Below are 24,598 nucleotides of genomic sequence, written 5' to 3' on the forward strand. Positions count from 1 at the left end.
ATATAACAGATATTAATAATAGAGCAGACAGAACATGCTACACGGAAACGGACGGAACATAAGGAGTGGCGGCACAAACGGGCAATATAATAACAGCATATAATAGCAGAACATGCTAACGGCACATGATGGCAACATATAATAACAGCATATAATAGCAGAACATGCTAACGGCACATGATGGCAACATAAATAAACCACGCGATTATAAATGGGCAAGAACATCACGTTAACGGCACATGATGGCACACATATAAATAATCAGCATATACTAGCAGACATTGTAACGCGACATTGGATGGCAACATTATATACAGCATATAATAGCAGAACATGCAAACGGCACATGATGGCAACATATAATAACAGCATATAATAGCAGAACATGCAAACGGCACATGATGGCAACATATAATAACAGCATCATAACAACAGCCGACAACCTTCCCTATTGAACACGGACTACCCCTGCTATTTACTTATGTTACTTAAGCAACCCCCCCCCCCCCCCCCGGGCCACCCCACCTCCCCTCATCAACAGATTACTACGCGAGCCCCGAAACTACATATGATCTGATTAGGATGATTAACAATTATCGATCACTATCGTTATTCATATATAATCCATCTCAATCTAATATTATTTATGTTATGTTTATCTATTATTATAAAACTATTATAAACTATAATGCCACTCTAATGTTTCTTTAATGACTGAGCAACTTGCCGAAGTGAAGAAGACATGGCGGTATGAGATGGTAAATAGTTGTGATTGTCGCTGTAAATGTCAACTAAGATTATGTGAGTTTCCACAGCGGTCCTCGGGCCATACGCGTCCCCAGTGCACGCGTGGAGGACGGCAACATCCTGACCATTAGCATTGTCCATCAGGTGCCTTTCAGCGTTTGCCGATTACCTTTAAAGATATATATAATAGATAATATATATATATATATATATATATATATGACAGAAAGGGGGTGCATATTATCGGGGGTAAATAATTAGGTAGTAATTTAATAATTGATGAAATATATGTATAATCAAGAGCTAATATTACCTTATTATTAGCTCTTGATATAATATATATCACATATATATTTATTTATTTATTATTCATTCATAAAAAGATATATATATATATATATAATTTTATAAATAAGTAATATTTGATAATTAATATAAAATTTTGTAAAAGTTTTGTAATTATTCTTTATGACAAAATATGAATGAATACACACACACATATATATATATACACACACACACACACATTATATATATATAATTATATATATATATATATATATATAATTATTTATTTATTTATTTATTTATTTACTGGACTATATCATATCGCATCGGAATAGATCCATCGTGTCTACAAAAAGCTCGTTTAAATAACACAGACGAATGCGAGATATTCTAGACGAGTGCGTGTATTTTTTTGCTGTAGAAGCACGAGTGGTACCCTACGTGGACGGATGACAGCGGTCGCGTTGGAGAGAGTGCTGCCATGCAGGTAGACTACGTGCGCGTGTGGAAGATGCACAACACAGATGAATAACAATTAAGTCTGAAGTCAGAAGCCAGAAGATGAAGAATGAGAGGTTATGAGTAGAGTTTATGAATGAGAGTTTATGAATGGGTGTTTATGAATGAAGTTCTATGGGTGAAAGTTTATGAATAAACTTCAGTACTAAAGTTTATGCATGAAGGTTTATGAATAAACTTCAGTACTAAAGTTTATGCATGAAGGTTTATGAATAAACTTCAGTACTAAAGTTTATGCATGAAGGTTTATGAATAAACTTCAGTACTAAAGTTTATGCATGAAGGTTTATGAATAAACTTTAGTATTGAAGTTTATGCATGAATGTTTCTGAATGCAGTTTCTGAATAAAGGTTTATGAATAGAGTTTATTAATGACGTTTATGAGCGAAGGATTTTGAATAGGGTTTATGAATGATGGTTCATGGATAAAGTTTATTCATAAATCTTATACGTGAAGATTTTTGAATGCAGTTTATGAATGAAGGTTAATGGATAACGTTTATTAATGAAGTTTATGTTTGAAAGTTTATGAATGAAGTTTGTGAGTAATGTTTATGGAAGTTGTTTGTGCCGTAGGTGTTATATGTAGTGATTTAAATAATTGACCGCAAGACGCATTTTAAATAGAATGTAAAAACACTTTATTGTAACACTTCTACCTATATACTAATCATGTGAAATGTCACGCAATAAACTGCAGCGAAGATTATGCAAAGATAAATACATCGTTTAATGTACAATACTATTTGAAACCAGATAGACATAGGGAAGGTATTATAAGAATCAGAGTAGAACCTTATACAATAAAGATACACATTTATACACTAACCAGTTTCAACCTCGTACAATATTCCATAATATTAATAGTAATAATAATGATAATAATATTTATGCATAACCTGCAAACAGTAGTGCGAGCAGCGGTAATTAATCATTCAAAATTAAACGGCAAAAATATAATCGTTATCTGCATCAACCATAGCGATCATAACAATCTGTCTTAACACAAACACTTGGTTAAAAATCACAAGTCAATCGAAGAAACAAACATTTTAAATCTGTACGAATTCAATTAATTGCTTTTACATGCATTCAAGTTTATTACAGCACGATCCCACGAATAATATCTTCGTATATAACAACTTGGATGACGTAATCATTCCTGTTTGTATCTGTTGTAACGATTTCAATCATTTCTAACGAAGATATCAACGTGAAAGGGTCGACAACACAGCGGTAGCTTTTCACAGGTAAGTTTTCACCTGTTGTTGCCACGCAATGCAGCCGTACCTGTTCACATGTGGGTTTTCACCTGTCGCAGCCGCATGACGCAACCGTACCTGTTCACAGGCACACAGGTACTTTTTCACAGGTAAGTTTTCATCTGTTGTTGCCACACAATGCAGCCGTACCTGTTCACATGTGGGTTTTCACCTGTTGCAGCCGCATGACGCAACCGTACCTGTTCACAGGTACGCAGGTACTTTTTCACAGATAAGTTTTCACCTGCTGCTGCCGCATGACGCAACCGTACCTGTACACAGGTACACAGCCGTACCTTTTCACAGGTAGGTTTTCACCTGCTGCAGTGATTTCTGGCAGCTGTCGCCTGCCTGCTTGTCATTTAGCAGTGCGTAGCTTGCCGGTATGAAGCCTTCAGCGCCCACGCGCTCCCCCGACACCAGCGCCACCCACAGCCACTGCTGGTCATCGGCATTGACGAGCCGGACGACGTCGCCACGACGCGCCGTCAGGTCGTCCTCCTCCATCGCCTGAAAGTCGTAGAGCAGCGTCGCCAGCGGTCCGTCGACGATGCGCGTGAACGCGCCGATGACGACGCGCGACGACGACGACCCGGAATCGAAACCGGAACCGGAACCGGATTCGTTCGGACTGTCGACGCCCGGCGAACTGGCGAAGCTGTCGCTGCTCGACGACCGAAAGCTGTCGCTGCCGTCAGAGTTGTTCAGCTTGCGCGCGCCACCTTGCGTGAGCGAGCGTGCCGGACTCGCGCCCGCGTACGGGCTGGCGGGCGTCGACGACTGCTGTGCGGTGGGTTTGCCTGGCGACGACGACGTCGGCTGCGCAACTCTGTGCTTTAGAATTCCATTCGGCATCGTAGTGGTGACGTAGTCGCCCACGTGACTCGGACCCTTCAGCGGGGTCCTGCGCGGCGAGGCGACCTTCGTGGTGACGTCAGCGGATGGCTTCACGGAAGCTGTGGAAGGCGTGTATGGCTTCATTGAGCCGATAGGAGGCGTGCGGGGCGTGGATTTCACGATGGAATATTCGTTTGACGTTTTCGGAGGCGTTCGCGCGATCTTCGTTGGCGTGCGAGGGTCGCTGGGGAGTTTCGTGGGCGTTTGTGGTACGGTGGAGATTTTGGAGGGCGTGGAAGTGTTACTGGTGTTGTTTGAGGAGGAGAAGGAGGAGGAGGATGCACGAGTCTTGCTCTCGCTCTGCGCATGCGCGGTTCGTGCGGGGCTGGCGTGCGTCTGCGTGCTGACAGCCGACGGGAGAGCCTTGCATGATAGTTCCCTGTCATCGTAGGTCAACATCCGTCTCGGTGACTTCCCCTTGGTGACGGAACCGCCAGCCGAGCCGTTCCCGCATTTGCCGCCACTCCCGCTGCTCCGAGACGCGCCGCTACCGGCGCTCTTCCGAGATGCGCCGCTACCCCCGCTCTTCCACGACCCGCTGCTACCCCCGCTGCCGCCGATCTCGCCCGCGCTCTCTCGTCGGTCGAGCACCGTCGACGTCGAGCTGTTGAACGGCGACGAGTCTGGCGACGTCGCGCCGGCCGGCACGCCCCGTCGGCCGACGGGAACCGTCGCGCCGACGTCCTGCGCGGGAGAGTAGGGCAAAGATATGCGCTGCTGCGACGCATTGCCGTTGCTCAACACGTCGGCAATGTCCTGCACGCCGTACTCGTCCGTCACGCCGTCACTCGTCGGCGACCACTTCGGCGACGGCGGCGTCGGCAGCGGTCGGTCCGACATCGTAGCGCCGTCTGGTGGCGACAGCTTGTTCAGCGGCTCTTGGAAGGAGACGGTGCGGCGGATGTCGGTGGCGCCGCCCCCGCCGCCGCTGCCGCGGAAGCGCTCGGGCGTGCGCGGTCGCTTGAACTCGAACTCTTCCTCCGTCGTCGTCGTCGTCGCCCGCGGCAGCTGCTGCAGGGAGACGCTGGCGGGCAGACGCGCCGTCGCGTCGTGACGCGGCAGCGAGTTGACGCCGCAGCGCACCGACCTTTGCTGCGTCGCGACGCTCCCCGCCCTGTCGGCGGCGACGTACCGCGGCGACGCCACCATCGCCGGTCTGTCCTCGATCGACTCGCCGAGGTCGCTCGTCTGCGAGCTTTGCTTCGGATGCGAGGTGGCGCCACCGTCGTCGGGTCGCGTCGCCGACTGCTCCTCTGGTAGCGGTGCAAAGCTTCTGTTACAGGAGGCCGTGCGACGCACGTACATCGCTGCGTGCTCGCCGACGTATCTGACGCTAGGGGGCGGTGGTGCGCAGTCGGCAGGCTGGTCGCCGTGGTAGCGCAGTGCCATCTGCTGTTCAATCTCGGGACCGAAGCGGTGCAGGATGAGATCGTGCACCGATGGCGACCTCTGGTGGTGCGATCGGACGTCGCCGCGTCGGCACACGCTCTCGGCGCTCATGTAGCGCGGCAACGACGCGTGGTGGCGCGGCGAGCGCCAGTCGTCGGCCGTCGGTCGCCACGGCTCGTCGGCGCCGACGACGACGCGCGGCGGCTTCGGCGGTCGGCCGTCGTGCATCAGGTTGTCTGGGTCGACGTACAGCAGCGAGGTGGCGCCACGGGACGTGTCCCACGCGTCGCTGACGTAGCTCCAGTCCTGCGCGCCGCCGCCGCCGCTCGTGTATGGCGCTGCGGGCGGCGGCGGCACGGAGGGCAGCGGCGGAGCCAGAGCGCTCACAGAGTACGCTCGACGCATCTCTGCTGAGCGAGGAGGAGGCGGATCCAAACAGGAGGCCGAGCGCGTCGACAAGACGCAGCGCGGCGTGAGCGACGGCGCATGCGCGTACGGCGGCGGCGGCTGCGAGCTGCCGTGGTGGTAGCGCGGCGGCGGGCGGGCGGTTTGGTATTGCTGCTGCGCCGGGGAGCCATACCCGCAGCACTCGACCGCCGGGTAGACATGCTCTTCGTAGTCTCTGCTCGGTAACCGGTAGCAGCTCTGCGGCGGGTGCGTCTGCGGCGGAAACGCCTCCATGTTACCGCCGATACGTGGCGCTGCGATGCCTGTCGGGTAAGGAGTGGACGTGGAGAGGACGGTGGCGCCACCTGTGGGATCGGAGCAGACTTCTTGCTCGTGGATCGTGTCGATCTTTGCCGCGCGCATGCGGTGGTAGTTGCGACGACAGCGCTGGAACTGGCTGGCGCGCAGCACGCCCCCTCGCGACAGACACTGCTCGACGGTATTCTGCTCGCGGCCCATAACGAGGCTGAGCGCGATCACGTGCGTGTAGGGTACGAAGCCCTCTCGGTTCTCCGGCGTGCGCACGTACACCCACTGACGATGTTTATAGAGGGCGTTGACGACCATGCCCTCGTCAACTTCGACTTCGTCGGCAGCGCTCCAGTGCGGTGATGGCTGGTAGGGCTGCATGACGAGTAGCGGTACATTGGCGGGTTTCACGCGTGTGCACAGATCCAGTACCTGCGGAAAAAAACACATGCGCTCACATACACACGTACACTGGTCACGGAGTAAAACTACTGATCCAATACCCGCGGGAAAAATACACATGCGCTCACACACACACACACACACACACACACACACACACACACACACACACACACACACACACACACACACACACACACACACACACACACACACACACACACACACACACACACACACACACACACACACCACAACACGTACACTAAGTCACACGGAGAAAGGCCTACAGAGACTAGAGATACAACGAATGCGTCAAGATATATTTTTGCGTATTATCTTATTTTTATTTAGAAGATGGAAAGATATCGTGTGTCAACTTCGAGTCTTAAATTCAACGCATTAGGAAATGGTCATTCCTATTCTGATTCGCCAAAGACGATCTAACGAGGTAAAGTAAATCGCAACTAATGTAAACGACTTCTGTTTTGTCTTCATTCTACATTACTAGCTACATGCTACATGATTACACGTTAATTTACTCATTCGCGTGGCGCCTTAAACGAAATTAGCGATTGAGTGCATAATATCCTGAATTCTTCTAACTCATCTAATTCTTCGGGCTGTAACACAGTTACCCCCTAACAAGGTATATATGGTATATAAGGTATATATGCTTACCTCTTCGATAGCCTCTGAGCTCGTCAATGGATAGGTGTACTGTGATAGTCGGAGGTAGACTTGGATTTCTCTGGCAAGCCCACATCTCGTTGTCATCCTGGTGGTTAGCATCATCTAGAAGACAGGCGCATGCAGTCAGTAACCACCCCGTACATAGAGAATAAAAGACAAAGAGGTGCATAAGAAAACAAAGAAGAAGAAAGAAGAAGCAGAAGAGAGAAGAAGAAGAAGAAATGGACGCAGGAGGGGAAATGACGGAGGACTCCCAGAATAATAGGTGTGGGAAACTAGGAGGCGGAGAAGAGTAGAGTTGAGGGGATGAGGAAGAGGAGGATGAGGAGGGAGGAAAAAGGAGAAGTAAGATAATGGGTGTAGAATATAGTTATCGCGAGGGACAGTGCCGATGAACTGTTCCGCAACGCCACGCGCGCGCATAAAAACTACGCGCGACACACCAGGCATGCAGACAAAGACATACAGAACGACGGCGCAGCGCTCACACATATATGACGCTTACTCTAATACTACACATGTAATAACAACGTTCGATAAATCAATTTTTTTTTTTCCTAACAGTAATCGTAACAGTGATCCTTGGCGTAACGTATGCACACCGCTTACGTGAACATTTGCAACATCCTTCATGTAACAAGCAATATATATATATAATTTTTTTTATATACCAACATCAAGTATAAATGTGCGTAATGTCCTAATAAATAACATTATATCAAACACTCTAAGCTGTAATCTGGAGGTCGGCAGCTGTTCAGTTTCTCGACGCTTGCACATCGCAGGTGTCGCTGCGGCTGTACAATTCATACTGTGCAGCTTGCCATTTTTGCAAAGGCATTTTTGGGAGGGGTTGTTTTTCATGATCAATTCTCGAACTTATAAGGCGTAATGCGCTTCTCGCGGCTCTTTTTCATACTCCTTGCCTCCTCTCTCCTCCTCCTCCTCCTCCTCTCCTCCTCCTCATCGTCTCATCATCATTCTGCTCAATATCCTCACATCATCACGCCGCCTATCTCTTTTTTCCCTTCTCTAACTCCCTTTCCAGGGCGTTTCCCTATATATCGCAGCGTTTGCCCTCTCACCCCTCCCGGACAACACGTTCTTTTGCTGTCGCCCCGTGCCAATGCCGACGGGCTGTATGAGCACACGCACCTGGCTGACGAGTTGTGCGTAACCTGCAAGATGTCAATTAAGGCGAGTAATAAAGAAACTTAAACGGTTGCGCGCCGCTGGCCCGGCGGCGGGACATTTGTCGCGTTTAACTTGGCGTCGTCTGCCGTAACTCTGTCCGCCCGTCACTCCGGCCGTCAGACAGCGGGACTTTTATAGGCTGAACGTAATCATGTCGCATTTGTGAATAGCGGGCCCGCGGGCAGAACGCACAGGTGGTGTGGCGTGTGGCTGGACGCCACCAACGAGAAGAAACACGTGTGTGTGTGCTCGCTCCTCACTGTTTGTGTGTGTGTGTGTGTGTGTGTGTGTGTGTGTGTGTGTGTTGTGTGTGGTGTGTGTTGGTGTGTGTGTGTGTGCATGTTGTGTGTGTATTCTTGCGCATGTGCGCACTGCGTGTGGTCGCGTGCGTGCGTGCGTGTCTGGGCATGGCGCGGCGTGGGTAGCGTGCCGGCGTGTGCATTAGTAGCCGACGGAATGCTCGAGATCTACTTGGGTGGTCAGTAGGCAGAGTTATGAGTAGCTTTAAGCTAATGAATCCGCGGTCAATTAGCCAGTAATTCTTGACGTGTCGGGACAGGTTGTGCTGTACGGTCGCATCCTCACAGGTGGCTTTTGTGCAATGCAACTAAAATCTTTCACTAAATCTCTCTTCCCCGTTATTGCGTTCCACCCGAGGTGAACTTCAGCAGCAGCAATGCCGGCGCAACGGGTGTGGTCACGATAGTCATGCTATGTTCATTTCCCCGTACACGAGTAGTCATCGCTATGTTCATTCCCCAGTCACGTCATAGTGCATGATATGTTTCATCATCCCCGTCACGATTAGTCCGCTGCTATGTTCATTCCCGTCAGCGATCAGTCATGAATGTTCATCTCCGCCGTCACGATAGTTCATGATATGTGTCATTATCCCCGTCATCCGATAGTCAGTGATATTATTTCACCGTCACGAATAGTCATGATATGTGTTATTTCCCGCGTCACGATAGTCCATGTTATGTATTCATTTTCCCGCAGCGATAGTCATGGATATGTTCATCTCCGTCACGATAGTCAATCGGTATGTTCATCGCTCCGTCAACGATAGTCATGATCATGTTTCATTCGGCTCGTCATGATAAGTCATAGATACTATGTTCATGATCCGGTCACGCATAGTCTGATATGTTCATTCCCCCGTTAGCGATATGTCATGATATGTTTCATTCCCCGTGCAACGATGAGTCTGATATGTTTCAGTTCCGTCATGATAGTCATGATATGTTCATGCCATCCGGATGTGGGAAGTCCACGGGTTCGGGCGTCACGATAGTCATGGTATATTCATCTCCCCGTCACGATAGATCATGATATGTTTCATATCGCCCGTGCACGCATCAGTCATGATATGTTCATCTCCACCGTCACGATCGTCATGGATATGTTCATTCCCCGTCACGTAGCTCATGATATGTTCATTCCGCGTCAACGATAGTCGATGATATTTGCATCTCTCCGTACGATAGTTCAATGAATTGTTCAGTTCCGTACGATAGATGGCATGATAATGTTCTTCCCGTCACGATAGTCATAAATATGTTCATCCAGTCACGATGAGTCAATGATATGTCATTCCCAGTCACGATATGTCATGATATGTTCATCTCCCCGTCCACGATAGTTTATGGTATGTTCATTTCCCCGTCACGATAGTTCATGATAGTGTTACATTCCCGTCACGATATGTCATGAATATGTTCATTCCCGGTCCGATAAGTCATGATATGTTCATTCCGGTCAGATAGTCATCGATATGTTCATTCCCCGTCACGATAGTCAATGATGATGTTTATTGCGTCCACGATAGTCATCGGTATGGTTCATTCCCGTCACGATAGTCATGATATTTCTCCTCTACGATAGTCATGATATGTTCATCGCGTCACGATAGTCGCATGATATGTTCATTCCGTACGATGAGTCCAATAATATGGTTCATGTCTTGTCAGGATAGTATGATTGTTCATTTCCCGCGTCCACGATAGTCATTGATATGTTATAGTCCCGTCACGATAGTCATGATATGATGTCATACTTCCGCGTCACGATAGTCATGATATGTTCATTCCACGTCACGATAGTCATGATATGTTTCATGTCCGCGTCACGATAGGATGATATGTTGATTCACCGTCACGATACGCATGCTGTTCCATCATCCCGTCACGATAGTTATGGTATGTTCATTCCGCGTTCACGATAGTCATAATATATTGTCATTCCCCGTCCCGAATAGTCCTCATGGAACTGTTCATCCCCGTCACGCATGGTCATCGATATGTGTCATTCCCGTCACGATAGTCATGTATGTCTCCAGTTCCCCTCTCACGGATAGTCATGATATGTTTCATTCCGCCGTCACGGATAGTCATGATATGTTCTATCCCCGTCGAGTAGTCATGGTACTGTTCATGGGTGTCCCCGTCACGATAGTCATATATGTTATTCCCCGGTCGAAGCGCATGTCATGATAATGTTCATATTTCCCAGTCGATGATAGTCCATGGATATGTTCATTTCGCGTCAGATAGTCATGATATGTTCATGTCCTCTGCCAACGATAGTATGATATGTTCATTCCCAGTCACGATAGTCATGAAGTTCATTCCGGTCACGATTATGTATGGTATGGGTTCATTTCCGCGTCAACGATAATCGATGCTCTATGTTCATTCCTGCTCACGATAAGTTCTCGATATGTTCATCTCCCCGTCAGATAGTCAGTGGATATGTTCATCTCCCGCCGTCACGATAGTCATGATATGATTCGATTCCCCGTCACGATAGTCATGATATGTTCATGTCCCCCGTAGCGATAGTCAGATGATAATGTTCATTCCAGTACGATAGTGCATGATATGCTCATTTCCCCGTCACGATACGTCCATGATAATGTTCATTCCCACGTCACGATAGTCATAGCTATGTTTCATTCCCCGTCACGATAGTCATCGATATGTTATTCCCCCGTCAGCGCATAGTCATATTGTTCATATCCCCGTACAGTAGAGTCATGATATGTTCATTCCCCGTCCACGAATAGGTCATGATATGTTATTCGCCCGTCACGATGTCATGCTTGTTCATTCCCCGTCACTGATGGTCATCTGATATGTTCATTCGCCCGTCACGATAGTCATGAATATGTTCATCTCGCGTCACGCAGTTATGCATGTTATTCCCGTCACGCTGGTCATGATTATGTTCAATTCCCGTCACGATAGTATGATATGTTCATTCGCCCGTCACGATAGTCTCATGATAATGGTTATTCACCGTCACGATAAGTCATGTATATGTTTCATTCCCGCGTCACGATAGTCATGATATGTTTCATTCCGGGTCACGATAGTCGCATGATACTGGTGTCATTCCCGTCACGATAGTTCATGATATGTTCATTCCCGTCACGATAGTCATGATATGTTATTCCCGGCGTCACGATAGTCATGATAATGTTATTCGCCACCGATCACGATAGTCATGATATGTTTCATTATCCCCGTCACGATAGTTATGCGGGTATGTTCATGTCCCGCGTCACGATAGTCCATGATATGTTCATTCCGCCGTCATGATAGTCATTGGTTAAATGTTCATTCCGTGCCACGATAGGTCATGATATGTTCATCTCCCGTCACGATAGTCATTGATATGTTCATTCGCCCGTCACGAATAGTCCATGATACTGTTCATTCCCCGTACGATACGTCATGATGATGTTCATTCCGCCGTTCGCGATGTCATGGTAATGCTTCATTCCCGTCACGCATGTGCATCGATATGTTATCTCGCCCGTTACGATAGTCTGGTATGGTTCATGGTCCCCGTTCACGAGTCATGATCTGTGTCACTTCCGCGTCACGATAGTCATGATATGTTCATTCCCCGCCAGCGTAGTCATGGTATGTTCATTCCCGTCACGATAGTCATGTGATGATTTCATATCCCGCGTCACGATAGTCATGATATGTTCATTCCCCCGTTCACGATAGTTCATGTTATGTTCATGTCCGTGTCAGCGAAGTCATGATATTCGATGTCGCCCGCGTCACGATAGTCAATCCTGATCATGTTCTATTCGCGCGCCACGATCGTGCATGGCGGTATGGTTCATAGTCAGCCCGTGCACGATAGTCAGATATGTTCCATGGTTCCCGCGGCCCGTCCCGGATATACGCCAGTGCATGTATCATGTCTCTGGTCCGCACCCCGTCACGGCCCGCCGATTAAGTCCAGTACATGATATGTTTCATGCGTCTCCCCGTCACGATAGTGAATGATATGTTCATTCGTCTCCGTCACGATAGTCATGATATGTTTCTCATTCCCCGTTAGATAGCGTCCGGGTATGCTTCATCTCGCGCAGGAGTCACGAGTCATCGATATGTTCATAGCCTCCCTCACGATATCCATGGACTATGTTCATCTTGCCCCGCCAGACATCGGCATGATCTGTTCATTTCCCCCGCGTCACGGCGGTTCCGATAGTCATGGGATATTTCATTCGTCGTCACGTATAGTCGATGATATGTTAATTCCAGGCCTCGTCAGGTCGCGGCATAGTCTCATAGGATGTTCATTCCCGTTACGGCCCGAGCAGTGGGATAGAGTCGATGCTATGTTCATTCCGGCGTCAACTATAGGTCATGATAGTGGTGTCATTCCCCTCCGTCACCATGAAGTCTGGATGATGTTCATTCACCGTCACGAGTCGTCATATAATGTTCACGCTCCGCCGTCAGCGAAAAGTCCAGTGCTATGTTCATTTCCTCGTAGCGATAGTCACGGTATGTTATTCGTCATCCGTTTGTTACCCGTTCGAACAGTGCGCGCTTGTTCGCCCATGAACTGCAACCGTTGTTTCTGTCGCAGGCTTAGCCTTCGTCCGTTAGTATCTGGGGGGCTTCCTACTTAGTAATGTCTCTCTGAATACAGGCTAAGACAGAGTCCGTGCACTTAGCTCAGAGCGACCGTGAATTCAATTCTGCGAGGATGGTTATTATTGAACTAACTGTGTAATTTCACAATCTCTCTCTCTTAATATTTATATTATTATTATGTATTATCTAATTATATTGTTACTATCTCACATTATTCTATTTCTATATTATTACTGGCATATACTACGTATTTTATTTTATTATACTCATAAGACGCAGATTATTGTCCTCCACTACCCTTCGCAAGCTCGATGTCTGTGCGTGTAGCGTATATGAAAGAGAAATAGAGAGACATTAATCCCTATTCTGCGAGAGGTATCGAGAGGAGTTGAAAGAGCAAGGAATATATATATATATATACTATAATATATATATATAGTATAATTATGATAGAGAGAGAGAGAGAGAGCGAGATGAGAGAGAAGAGAGACGATAGATAGATAGATAGATAGCATCGATAAGATAGATAGATAGCGTTAGATAGATAGATAGAAGTAGATAGATAGATAGAGTAGATAGATAGATAGGATAGATAGATAGATAGATAGATAGATAGTATAGATAGATAGAATTTGACCGAGATGTAGAGAGAAACACCACAGAAAATAGCGAGAGAGAGAGTGAGAGAGAGGAGAGATAGAGAGAGAGAGAGAGAGAGAGAGGAGAGAGAGAGAGAGAGAGAGAGAGAGAAGACGGTCTGGCAATTAGATTCTCGTTAATAATTCTAAAGCTCAACACTTCTTCCTAAGTGGGCGCGCCTGCTGACTAATGGGGTTTACATACCGCTGAGACGTATTTGAATTTCTGTACAGTCGTTAAAATCGGGATTACGGCTGTAAATGAGTTTTCAGGCAACGATTAGGAAAGTAGGACAGTGACAATCGTATCTCTTTCTCTCTATCCTCTCTCTCTCGCGCGCGCGCTCTCTCTCTCTCTCTCTCTCTCTCTCTCTCTCTTTGTCTTTTTCTCCCTCTCTTTCTTTCTTTTTTCTCGTTCTCTCTCTCTCTCTCTTCCATTCTCTTTCTAACTTTCTCTCTCCCATTCTCTTTCTAACTCTTTCTCTCTCTATCAAACTATCTATCTTCCTCCTTCTAACACACTCTCTCTCTCTCTCTCTTGCAGACTCTCTCTGTCTCTCATTCTCTTTCCTTCTCTTTCTAACTCTCTCTCTATCTATCGATCCATCTATTTTCCTCTCTCCAACTCTCTTCCATCTCTCTCTCACTCTATCTCTCGCTCTCTCTCTCCCTATTTTTCTTCTCTTCCCTAACCTCACACAGAATAGGATCAATATTTCTCCATCTTATTCATACACTCCCACGCAGTACTGCACCGAGTAGTCTACAACTACGACAAACTGCCACCTACGTCTCCAACCCTATCTCACGTTGAAGATCTACTTCTACATGCACCCAATCCCTCGCATTTTTAACTCTTTTTCTCTCACTCTCCCACTTTTGTTAACACTCCTCCATTGCACCCGACATTTATTTCTCTTCTAAACATATACGCATTTCGTATTCACGTTCGTGTACACGTTGTTGCGTAATCGATGGTTGCTCAATACGACTATCCATCGATCGATCTCAAGAACCGTACCTTGGCTAGCTTTTTCAGCGTGAGCACTGTGTTTTCCTTGTCTTCCTCGTCGCTCCAGTGAATAGGGCTGAGCCCTCTATCCACAGTCTGCACGGACACGTCGGCCGGTAGACCTGACGACGGCAGCGCCCTCTTCTCCACGTGACCATCCCACACGCCGCCATGTTGGTCGCGCGTCGCAGGTGGCGCCACCGTTGCTGCGTCGGGCCAAACATCGATGGCGCGCTCGGCGAACGTAACGCTGTGTAACTAAAGTGAAAAGAAGCGGTGCGGGGGAGGTATAGATGGTTGCCAACCGCCTCATGACCCCACATAACTGCCATCGCAAATAGATGGGGCGAGTCTAGATCTTAGGCATGTGTGTGACTACGGCCGATGGCGATTTTAGAGTTTGCAGCTGGTTGCCAAGGAAACGAGAAGAATACCTGAGAGGTACTGAATGCCGGACCGGGGCGTGGCAGTTTCTGCTTCCTGTCTGTGTGCAAGGACTCCAGGGAACGGGCCCGTCTGGATGCTTCCGACCTCTTTCCGGGACTGAATCCGTAAATCTCGTCCCGCTTCGGCTTCCTGCCGCGAGAGGCGCTGTCGTAGGTGTCGCCCTGTGTTGAGTACGGGTTCGGAACGACCGAACCTTTTTTCTTAGGAGCCGAGGTTCCTAAAAAAAGAAAGATTGGCCGCCGTTAGATGCAGTTGTAGATACATGGGTGAATATTGAAGGAGAGCGGAGAAATACTGGCGAGAAATTGCTGCACGTAGCTGTTTGTCAACCATATAAGTAACGAAGATAAGCCGATATGAAATAATGCAGTTCACTTGGTTCTTTTGCCCCCCACGCATTGCTACTCTCTCTCGCGCTGTATCTCGTCTCTCTCTTTCTTCTCTCTCTCTGTCTTTGTGTGTGTGTGTGTGTGTGTGTGTGCCGCGGCGCGTGGGACGGCTGCCGTGCGTCGTGCGCTTGGGTGCGTGCGGATGGGTGGGTGCGTGCGTGTGTGTGTGGTGTGCTGTGCGTCTGCTGTGTGTGCGTCTTCGTGGCGTTCGTCTCTCTTTCCTGGCTGATCATATGATGATCAGTGGATGATGGCGAGATCACATACCATGCCGTCGTCAGCACCCACAGGCTCGTCCCTGTCCTGTCGCGCTATCGAGCGTGTCGCCATTTTAGCAGACGCTTCAGGTCGCACCTTTGACACCAACATACATACGTACCACGGCCATCTCTCGCTCTCTCTCTCTCTCTCTCTCGCTCTCTCTCTCTCTCTCTCTCTCTCTCTCTCTCTCGCTCTCTCTCTCTCTCTCTCTCTCTCTCTCTCTCTCTCTCTCTCTCTCTCTCTCTCTCGCTCTCTCTCTCTCTCTCTCTCTCTCTCTCTCTCTCTCTCTCTCTCTCTCTCTCTCTCGCTCGCTCTCTCGCTTTCTCTTTCTTTCTCTTTCTCTTTATCTTCCGCCCTCTCTCTCTCTCTCTCGCTCTCTCTCTCTCTCTCTCTCTCTCTCTCTCTCTCTCTCTCTCTCTCTCTCTCTCTCTCTCTCTCTCTTTCTCTCTCTCTCTCTCTCTCTCTCTCTCTGACTTACACCATCGCTCCTCGCCCTCGTTTTTTCTTTCTCTATCTTACTCTCTCTTGCTCTCTGTTACACACGAACGCGCATACCATGCGTGCAGCTACCGTTACCACAGACAGGCTACCACACCAGAATCTAAAATCGCCACCGTCCGAGCACCACAATCACAGGTAATGCAATTTCACGTGCGAGGGCACATCGTGACACGACCTTTAGGATGGACACTTGCGTGCGGGCCGGAAGAAAGAATCGACACGGCGAAGTCATACATGATCCCCATAAATCAGAATCAGGTAACTTCACCAATGGCCACCTAGGCGGGTCGACCACCCAGCCGCCCGGTAGTATCTCTCTGTTTGCATCTCACTAATTATGCGTCATTGGCCACTAAGATAGCTGTTAACATATCCGTACACGTTACTAATTGTGTAGGCTGGAGGTGGGTGGTACAAAACCAAGGCGCGTAATATCGCCCCCCGCATACTGGCCGACAAAGGTAATTAGAAAACGCCTTAAACTACACTTCTCATTAGCCGCTAATGAGACAGTACTGATGATGTTCGCCCATCGAGGGCCACGACCCCATAAATATCAGCCAGCGACAGAGCAATTAGCAGTTTAACACTGCCGGCAATACGGCATATTTCTTTACATCACCCCTGTTCGGCTACAGACTGCTCTGTCCATCTCTGCTGTAATCGCTATGAAATTGTTGCGGTAACTAGAAATACATCGCCCGACCGGACGGATAAGCGATTCTTTATCTCTCGGCTCCGGCGTCATTTTCTATGACAAAGGTCCGCGTTTCCGCTTCACTCGTTTCGCGTCCCGACCAATCATATCGCGCGAAAACCGCAAATAGTAAAACTTTGATCTGCGAAAACCTAAATCGCTAGATTGTTACATGGATTGACATTTCCAACCCTAAGTTATTATCACAAAATAATTCCTGTCGATGAATTATCTTACACGATTTATGGCCTCCTATTAAATATTTAAGTCTCTGCTTTGTTCTCTAATCCTGAGATATCCGTCACATAGCCAGCCTTCTATATTTTCTAGCCGTCGCTCCCATATCCATTCAAAAATACCTGTGTATGCCCACCCGGGGAATGCTGCCAGTCTGCTACGCCTTAAGGTACGATGATTGACGTATCTATAAAACGTAGAAACGACACTGAAAAGACTTTCTTTCACTTCTAAACGAGGGCAGAGGTTATAGATGTGATCGGTATATACGATACACATCTCGGCCATTCGCGCCGAAGTGCGATCCCCCTCAGCTGTTCCTACTACCTCAGCCTCCAGGTAGTCTGCTGCTGCTGGTGGGGGAGGCAGAACTATAGCAGTGGCAGCTGCAGTAGCTGATAACAACAACAACAACAACAACTGCGATCACGCGTGAGCATGCATGCACGCATCGACGTGCACTCACACGACACACACACGCGCGCGCGCGCGCACGCACACAAACACATACACACGCCGAGCCAGCACACACACACACAAGGACCACCACGCACGCACACAAACACATACACACGCGCAGCGCACACACCACACATCGAACACACACGCAACACACACACACACACGACACACACACACACACACCACACACACACACACACGCACACACATCACAACACCAGGGACACCACACCACACACAACAAACACACACACACACAACACACACCACACACACACACACACACACACACACACACACACATACACACACACACACACACCACACACACACACAGCACACATACACACACACACACACACACACACCACACAACACAGAGACACACACACACACACACCACACACACACACACACACACACACACACTACCACACACACACACACACACACACGGTTGGGCGAACAATGACGTCCGTGTGCCGATATAGTATAATAGCACGTACACACCGGCATAACGATTCGTATTATGTCTCAGCATCCACGCCCACAGAACAGCGCGCGCATAAACACATGTAGATTCGCGTACGGCATTCATGCATTCCCATATATTCCTCTTGAATTCGAGCGACCGATTCGAACGGCCCGTTTTCACATGTAAAATCAGTTTGTCGTCTCAAGCTGTGCGTTAGTTATGATTCATGCGTCGATGAAAGCATGGCCGGGAACTCTCCACACGTGAAACTGATCCCCCACGTTCACACAATAAGCGCATTACGACGCTGCATTATTAACAAAGCGCGCTGGGTACAATACATACATTACAGGAGCGGCCCCCGGTCCCCCACCTGCGCGAGTCGCCAACCTTCTGCGTACGTTAGCTACGCGGGTGTACGCGCCTGCTAGAGCTGCGACCTAGAACGTCTGGGTCAGTTCTGTTTAAATCCGACGCAGAGTTCTACATACATCTAACATCTAACATGACATAACAGAACAGAACATCAGCGATGTATATAACTATATAGCTTACTTATAGTAATTACTCCAGTAACTAATATCTATTTTCTATTTACACTCCTGATAATCATAACAATAGACATATAACATAACATACACATAACATTAACCATAACATAACATAACATAACATACATAACATAACATAACATAACATAAACTATAACATAATCACTCAACATACATAAACATAACACTAACATAACATAACATAACATAACATCACACATCTAACATAACATAACATGAACATATATCATAACATAGACATAGCCACTAACACACATAACATAACATAAGCATAACATACATACCCCAAACATAAGCATAAACCATAAGCATAACATCAACATAACATAACATAAAACACAAAACAACATAACATAAACATAACATAACATAACATAAATAACATAACGCATAACATAACGATAACTAACATAACATAAACATAATCATAACATAGCATTGAACACACACAACACAACACACATAACATAACATAATCATTAACATAACATAACGACACATCAACCATACATAACATAACATAACATTTACCATAATCATAACATAACATTACACATAACATAACATAACATTAACATAACATCAAACATACATAACATAACACAACACAACATAACATAACATACTAACATACATAAACATAAACACGAACAATAACATAAACATACATAACATAACCACAACAACAAATTGAACATAAAACAATAACAATAACATAACATAACATAACCATACATACATAAACATAACATAACATAACATAACATAACATCAACATAACATAAACGACAACACAAACATAACATAACATAACATACATCAAACCAATAACATAACATAACACAACATAACATAACATAACATAACATACGTAACGTAACGTAACCATACAAACATAACATAACGATAACATAACATAACATTAACATAACATAAACAAAATAACATAACATCAACATAACATAACATAACATAACATAACATACTAACATACCATAACATAACATAACATAACATAACATACATAACATACATAACATACATAACATACATAACATAACATACATAACATAACATAACATAACATAGCATAAACATCCCTCTAACAGCTAACGCACCAGAAACAACGTATGGTGCGCGGGTACAGGTTCATGGGGAAAGCGCTGCCCGGACCTCACCCTCTATCAGAGAAAGGCACGGCAGGGAAGAGCCTCGGGGGCACTACTAGAAAGCTACGGGGCCCTCCCTCTGCCCTCCACCCCCCCGGATGCCCGACCAGCCCTCCCTTACAAAGGAGCGGATGTCGCGTGAGTTAGGGATTGCACTGGGGCGCCACCAAGTGTCAGAAGTGACGCCAATTATTGCGTAATGCTGTTTCCGATACGCAACCGCCGCCATTGTAATAGTCCGCCGACGTTAACAATTGTCAATGGAACTCGTTTACCGTGTAATAAAAACAGTTAATGCAAATCTGACGTTGGGCTAATTCTCGAGACGCAACTCGCGATAAAGAAAATCTACACGTCACTGCGCATGCGCTGACAGCTGATGAAAACCCTCGGGCGAAATCTGTTCTCCATTGTGGAGAAAATTACGCTGATTTCTTATAAAAGAGTCTGTCCTGTAGACTAATGGGTCTCAGAAAACGCTGTACAATATCTACGCTAAACTCTAATCTGAATTAGATGATTTTCGTCGTGGCGCGTTGGCCATTGTGTGCGCTATTCAAGCTGACCGCCTGCTAGGTCGCGAATTATGCTCCTGTCTGTCACCGAGATAGAGCAAAAGCGACGTAAGCAACGATAGTTTAGAACGAGAGGGCAGAGAGAGATCCGAGAAAGATGACGGGACCGAGAGACAAGAGATGAGAGATAGAGTTGAGAGAGACAGGAGTCTTTGAGCGCCGCAGAAAGAAGAAAGAGCGAGTACGAGGAGAGATGAAGCGAGAAAGAGCGAGAAAGAGAGAGAGGAGAGGAGAGAGTGGGAACGAGAGAAACAAAAAAAGAGAGGGTCGGAGAGCCGGTGGTGAGGCGGAGACAAGTAATAAAAAAATTGGATGCCATGCAGAAGAGCCGAGAGAGGGATAAAGGAGGGGTAAAAGAAATAAGAGAGAGGGGACGGCCGTGATGAGCGTACGCGTAATTAAGTATATTATATTCTTATATTTATATTAATGAGTATTTTCACTAATCAATCCAGTTATTAACAATCAGAAAAGCATAATACACCCAATCTTTGTTCTTGCCCGCCGCCACCGCGCTCCCGTAATCTACAATGTCTATCCACGCCCGCAAGTCACGCACGAGCCCGGCGCCTCCCCCACTCAGTCCCCCAGAGATCCCCCTGACGTGCGCCACGGCTACGCCCCACTCAGTGCGTCTCTCCTATCTTCCTCTCTCCCCTTCTCCCCTTCTTCCCCTCCTTGCCGCTCTCCCCTTCTCGCCCTCTCCCCGTACTCCCGCCTGCGCCCCCTCGCCCCTGCTCCTCTCCCCCTCCTCCCTCTTTCCTGTCTCCCCTCTCTTCGCCTCTCCAAATCTCCGCTCTCTCCCCTCTCCGTCCACAGCGACTCCCCCGCCCTCCCTGTTGACAACACTAATGCGGCATGATCTGTCGTCGTCCGGCGCGCAGTCCCACGCTGTGACAATGGGCCACGGCAGCGCCGTCACGTTCGCATTAGTCTCTGCGACGTTCAACGGTCGCGCGGCGAGGACTCTTCCCGCGCGCGGCTTTCACGAGCCACGGGCGCGGCGGCGGCCATGCAGAGCGCAGCGGCGAGCAGACAGGTAAATTACCGTAAATGCGCGCCGCGCGGCTTCTCTCCTGCTATTCGAGCGCTTGCAGTGTTCTCGGGCGGCGCCGCCCGACGCGGCCAGTATATATACAGCGTGATATTATATAACATGTTGCGCAGGTCGCCGTTTATGGGTGATAGATGTGTATGCGAGAGCAGGAGTGCAGCAGGCCTGTGTATGTGAGAGAGGCACGTGCAGCACGTGTGTGTGTGCTGTGTGTGTCGTGTGTGTTAGTGTTGTGTGTCGTGTGCCTGTGAGGTGCCGTGCGTGCGTGGTGCGTGCAGTGCCTGTGGCGTGCGTCGCTGCTCGTCGCCGCTGCGTGCGTGCGTGCGTGCGTATGTGTGTGCTTGGTTTCACTATTCCGCTTTTGCGTCTAAGTTCTTTCTTCGCGCGATCTTTTCTTCGCTTCGGCTCAGGTCACTAACCGCAGTTTCTCGCTTGCTTCTAATACAGTCATTGGTTTCGCACGAGAAATAGGCATTATTTATTGGACCTTCGTGTCTTAGAATTCGGTTTTATTTTCTTATAGTAATTCAAATTGCGAAGTACAGCCTTAGCATAATGTATGCGTGTGAGTGGCGTGGTATGCCGCGACGTGCGGTGCTGTGCGCTGGCTGTTGTGTCTGTGTGTGTGTGTGTGTGTGTGTGGTGTGTGTCCGTGTGCGCATGTGTGTTGTGGATTTCTGTGTGTGGTGTGTGTGGTGTGTCGTGCTGTGTGCATGGTGTGTGTGTGCTGTTGTGTGTGTGCTGCGTACGGTACTGCGGAGAGTGGGCATGCCTGTCTGCAGCAGTGCTGTCTGCTGTTGTGACAGTACCTGAGTAACAATCGGCCCTCTAGTCACTAGCATACCGCTAGACAGATTAAGGGTTAAACAGTTCAACCACTGACTATTAGGTTGATTAACAACGATGAAATCATTTCATCTGGCTGTATACGTCGTTACGTACATCCTGCGTAAATTTAAATTTATATATCTATCTATCCGCTCTCGCTTTTCTCTCTCTCTATCTCTTTGTACTCTCGCCCTCTCTCTCTGCTCCCTCTCTCTCTGCTATCTCTTTGTGCTCTCGCGCCTCTCTCTCTCTCTCTCGCCTCTCTCTCTCTTCTCGTCTCTCTCATCTCTCTCTCTCTCTCTCTCTCTCTCGCTCTATATTATCATATATATATATATATGACGTTGCTGGCAGGTGTGTTTATGACATGCAGGTGTGATCACCAGGGCTCGCTACTCTCCTGCTTTCTCATCAAGGGCACAAGAGTACAACCTGATTTAATTTCTCCCGCAACCCGTTTTAGAACCAGCCAGCACACATCGCTTTTAATTACACCCGATAAAATCCGATTAACAAATAACGAGGGCACGCATGCACGCTAACGCCGAGCACACGCGGTAATTTGTCATCTCGAGTGACATGTCGGCGGGGTGAGCGCGAGTGTTTGATCTTGTTCATAACATGCGAGTGTTAGCTCTCGCGTGCTGCACGCGAAACAACGAGGTACTTTCACGCTTTATATCTCCGCTCTCGTCTCTTCTCATCGACCTCTGATTCGACTTTCCCGGCGTGCGTGACGGATCAGCTCGCTCCAGTTTTATTATTAGAGTCGCACAAGAAAAAACCTTTGGTTATGCGGGGAATCGCGTCGGAAACCGGATGCGCGGCTGTCCGTTGCTGCTGCTGGCGGCGATGCGTTGGTATGACAACGACATTTTTATATTTGCTATATAATGGTCTCAGCGACATCGAGGACACATCTGTTGCATTAAACATATAAAATAGAATATATAATCAAGAGCTAATAATATATACGTATTATTAGCTGTTGAATATATATATATATATAAATATATATATATATATATAGATATAGATAGAATAGATATAGAATCTCTATTCTATATCTTTGGTTGTACAGTCAACAACTATGCTGTAAATACTGCCAGCCACAAACTCCTCGATTTACTACTGCTGCAATCCGCTGCCACTGCTGCAATCCATAGCTACTCCCGCTTACAACTGCTGCAATGTGCAACCGCTGCAATCTACAGCAACTGCAATCTAAACCCACAGCGTATACTAATTACATCACATCACGAGTGAATAATAATTGAAATATATTCCATTATTATTCATTCCTGATCACATCAATCTTGAACCTACAACTAAACCGCTGAGCGTTTCTGTTCACGCGGTTACGAAAATCTGAGACATGAACACGCGTAAGCGATCGAACCTACGTCACATAGAGAACTTTCTGACACTCCCCCGATGCCACCCCTGACGACAAGCTCTTCATAGGAGTGAAAACTCCACCTTCTACCCACCGGAACTTGGAGCGTTTCAATAAAATATAATGCTAAATAAATACGAAATCTATTTCCTACCAAAGTCTTAATGTTTCTCTACTCTCTTTCGCCTATTATTGCCGACAATTTCCTGTAAATGCCGTCCTATAATTGCTCTATAGAGCTCTCTATATATGTGTCAGTGTGCAGCAGCGTGCGCGCGGTGTACATGCGTGTTGCAGAGGAGCATTTGGACGGCATTTTAACAGGAAATTGTCGGCAATAATAGGCGAAAGAAAGTAGAGAAACATTAAGACTTTGGTAGGAAATAGATTTCGTATTTATTTAGCATTATATTTTATTGAAACGCTCCAAGTGTCTGTGCTTCTACCCGCGCTCCCACCTCTATCTCTCTCTACCTACATGAGTAGCCGCTGCAACCACGTCGCTGTGAAAATGGCCACGTTGTGCGCGTGACCTCACGTTCGGACGGAGGAGAAAAGAAGCAAGAGCCATGAAGGCAATTTGCCTCCTCCCCCTTCTCCCCCCGCCGTGAAAGGGACTGCACTGTTTCCCGACTTTCTTTTCGCTTTTGAAATCGCAACCGCCGCGGTGCGAGGTGGGCGGGCGTGGTCGGTGTGCTGACCCGCCCCTGCGGCCACCCCCGTGCAGCCACGCAGGACAGGCTAGCGTACTATTAGTGTGCATACAAACCATAGCGGCGGCCATTCTCAACTAATATCATACACACACACACGCGCGCGCGCACACACACACACACACACACACACACACACACACACACACACACACACACACACACACACACACACACACA

General features: G+C 47.5%; 1 protein-coding gene across 1 annotated transcript in view; it reads right to left on the reverse strand.

Moving 5' to 3' along the window:
* Nucleotides 1-2,172: 2,172 nt before the first annotated feature.
* The window catches only part of LOC106807921, a 38,897-nt gene continuing 16,471 nt past the window's right edge, over nucleotides 2,173-24,598 (reverse strand). The window contains exons 2-6 of the mRNA XM_014810435.1: nucleotides 15,077-15,306; nucleotides 14,652-14,900; nucleotides 6,883-6,996; nucleotides 5,491-6,231; nucleotides 2,173-5,409 (exon numbers count right to left, since the gene is read on the reverse strand). Of these exons, the coding sequence (XP_014665921.1) occupies nucleotides 3,118-5,409; nucleotides 5,491-6,231; nucleotides 6,883-6,996; nucleotides 14,652-14,900; nucleotides 15,077-15,306 (3,626 nt within the window). The 3' untranslated portion in view covers nucleotides 2,173-3,117. The remainder of the gene's footprint in view (nucleotides 5,410-5,490; nucleotides 6,232-6,882; nucleotides 6,997-14,651; nucleotides 14,901-15,076; nucleotides 15,307-24,598) is intronic.

The sequence above is a fragment of the Priapulus caudatus genome, unplaced genomic scaffold (assembly GCF_000485595.1).
Source record: "Priapulus caudatus unplaced genomic scaffold, Priapulus_caudatus-5.0.1 Scaffold243, whole genome shotgun sequence".
Classification (NCBI taxonomy): Eukaryota; Metazoa; Priapulida; class Priapulimorpha; order Priapulimorphida; family Priapulidae; genus Priapulus; species Priapulus caudatus.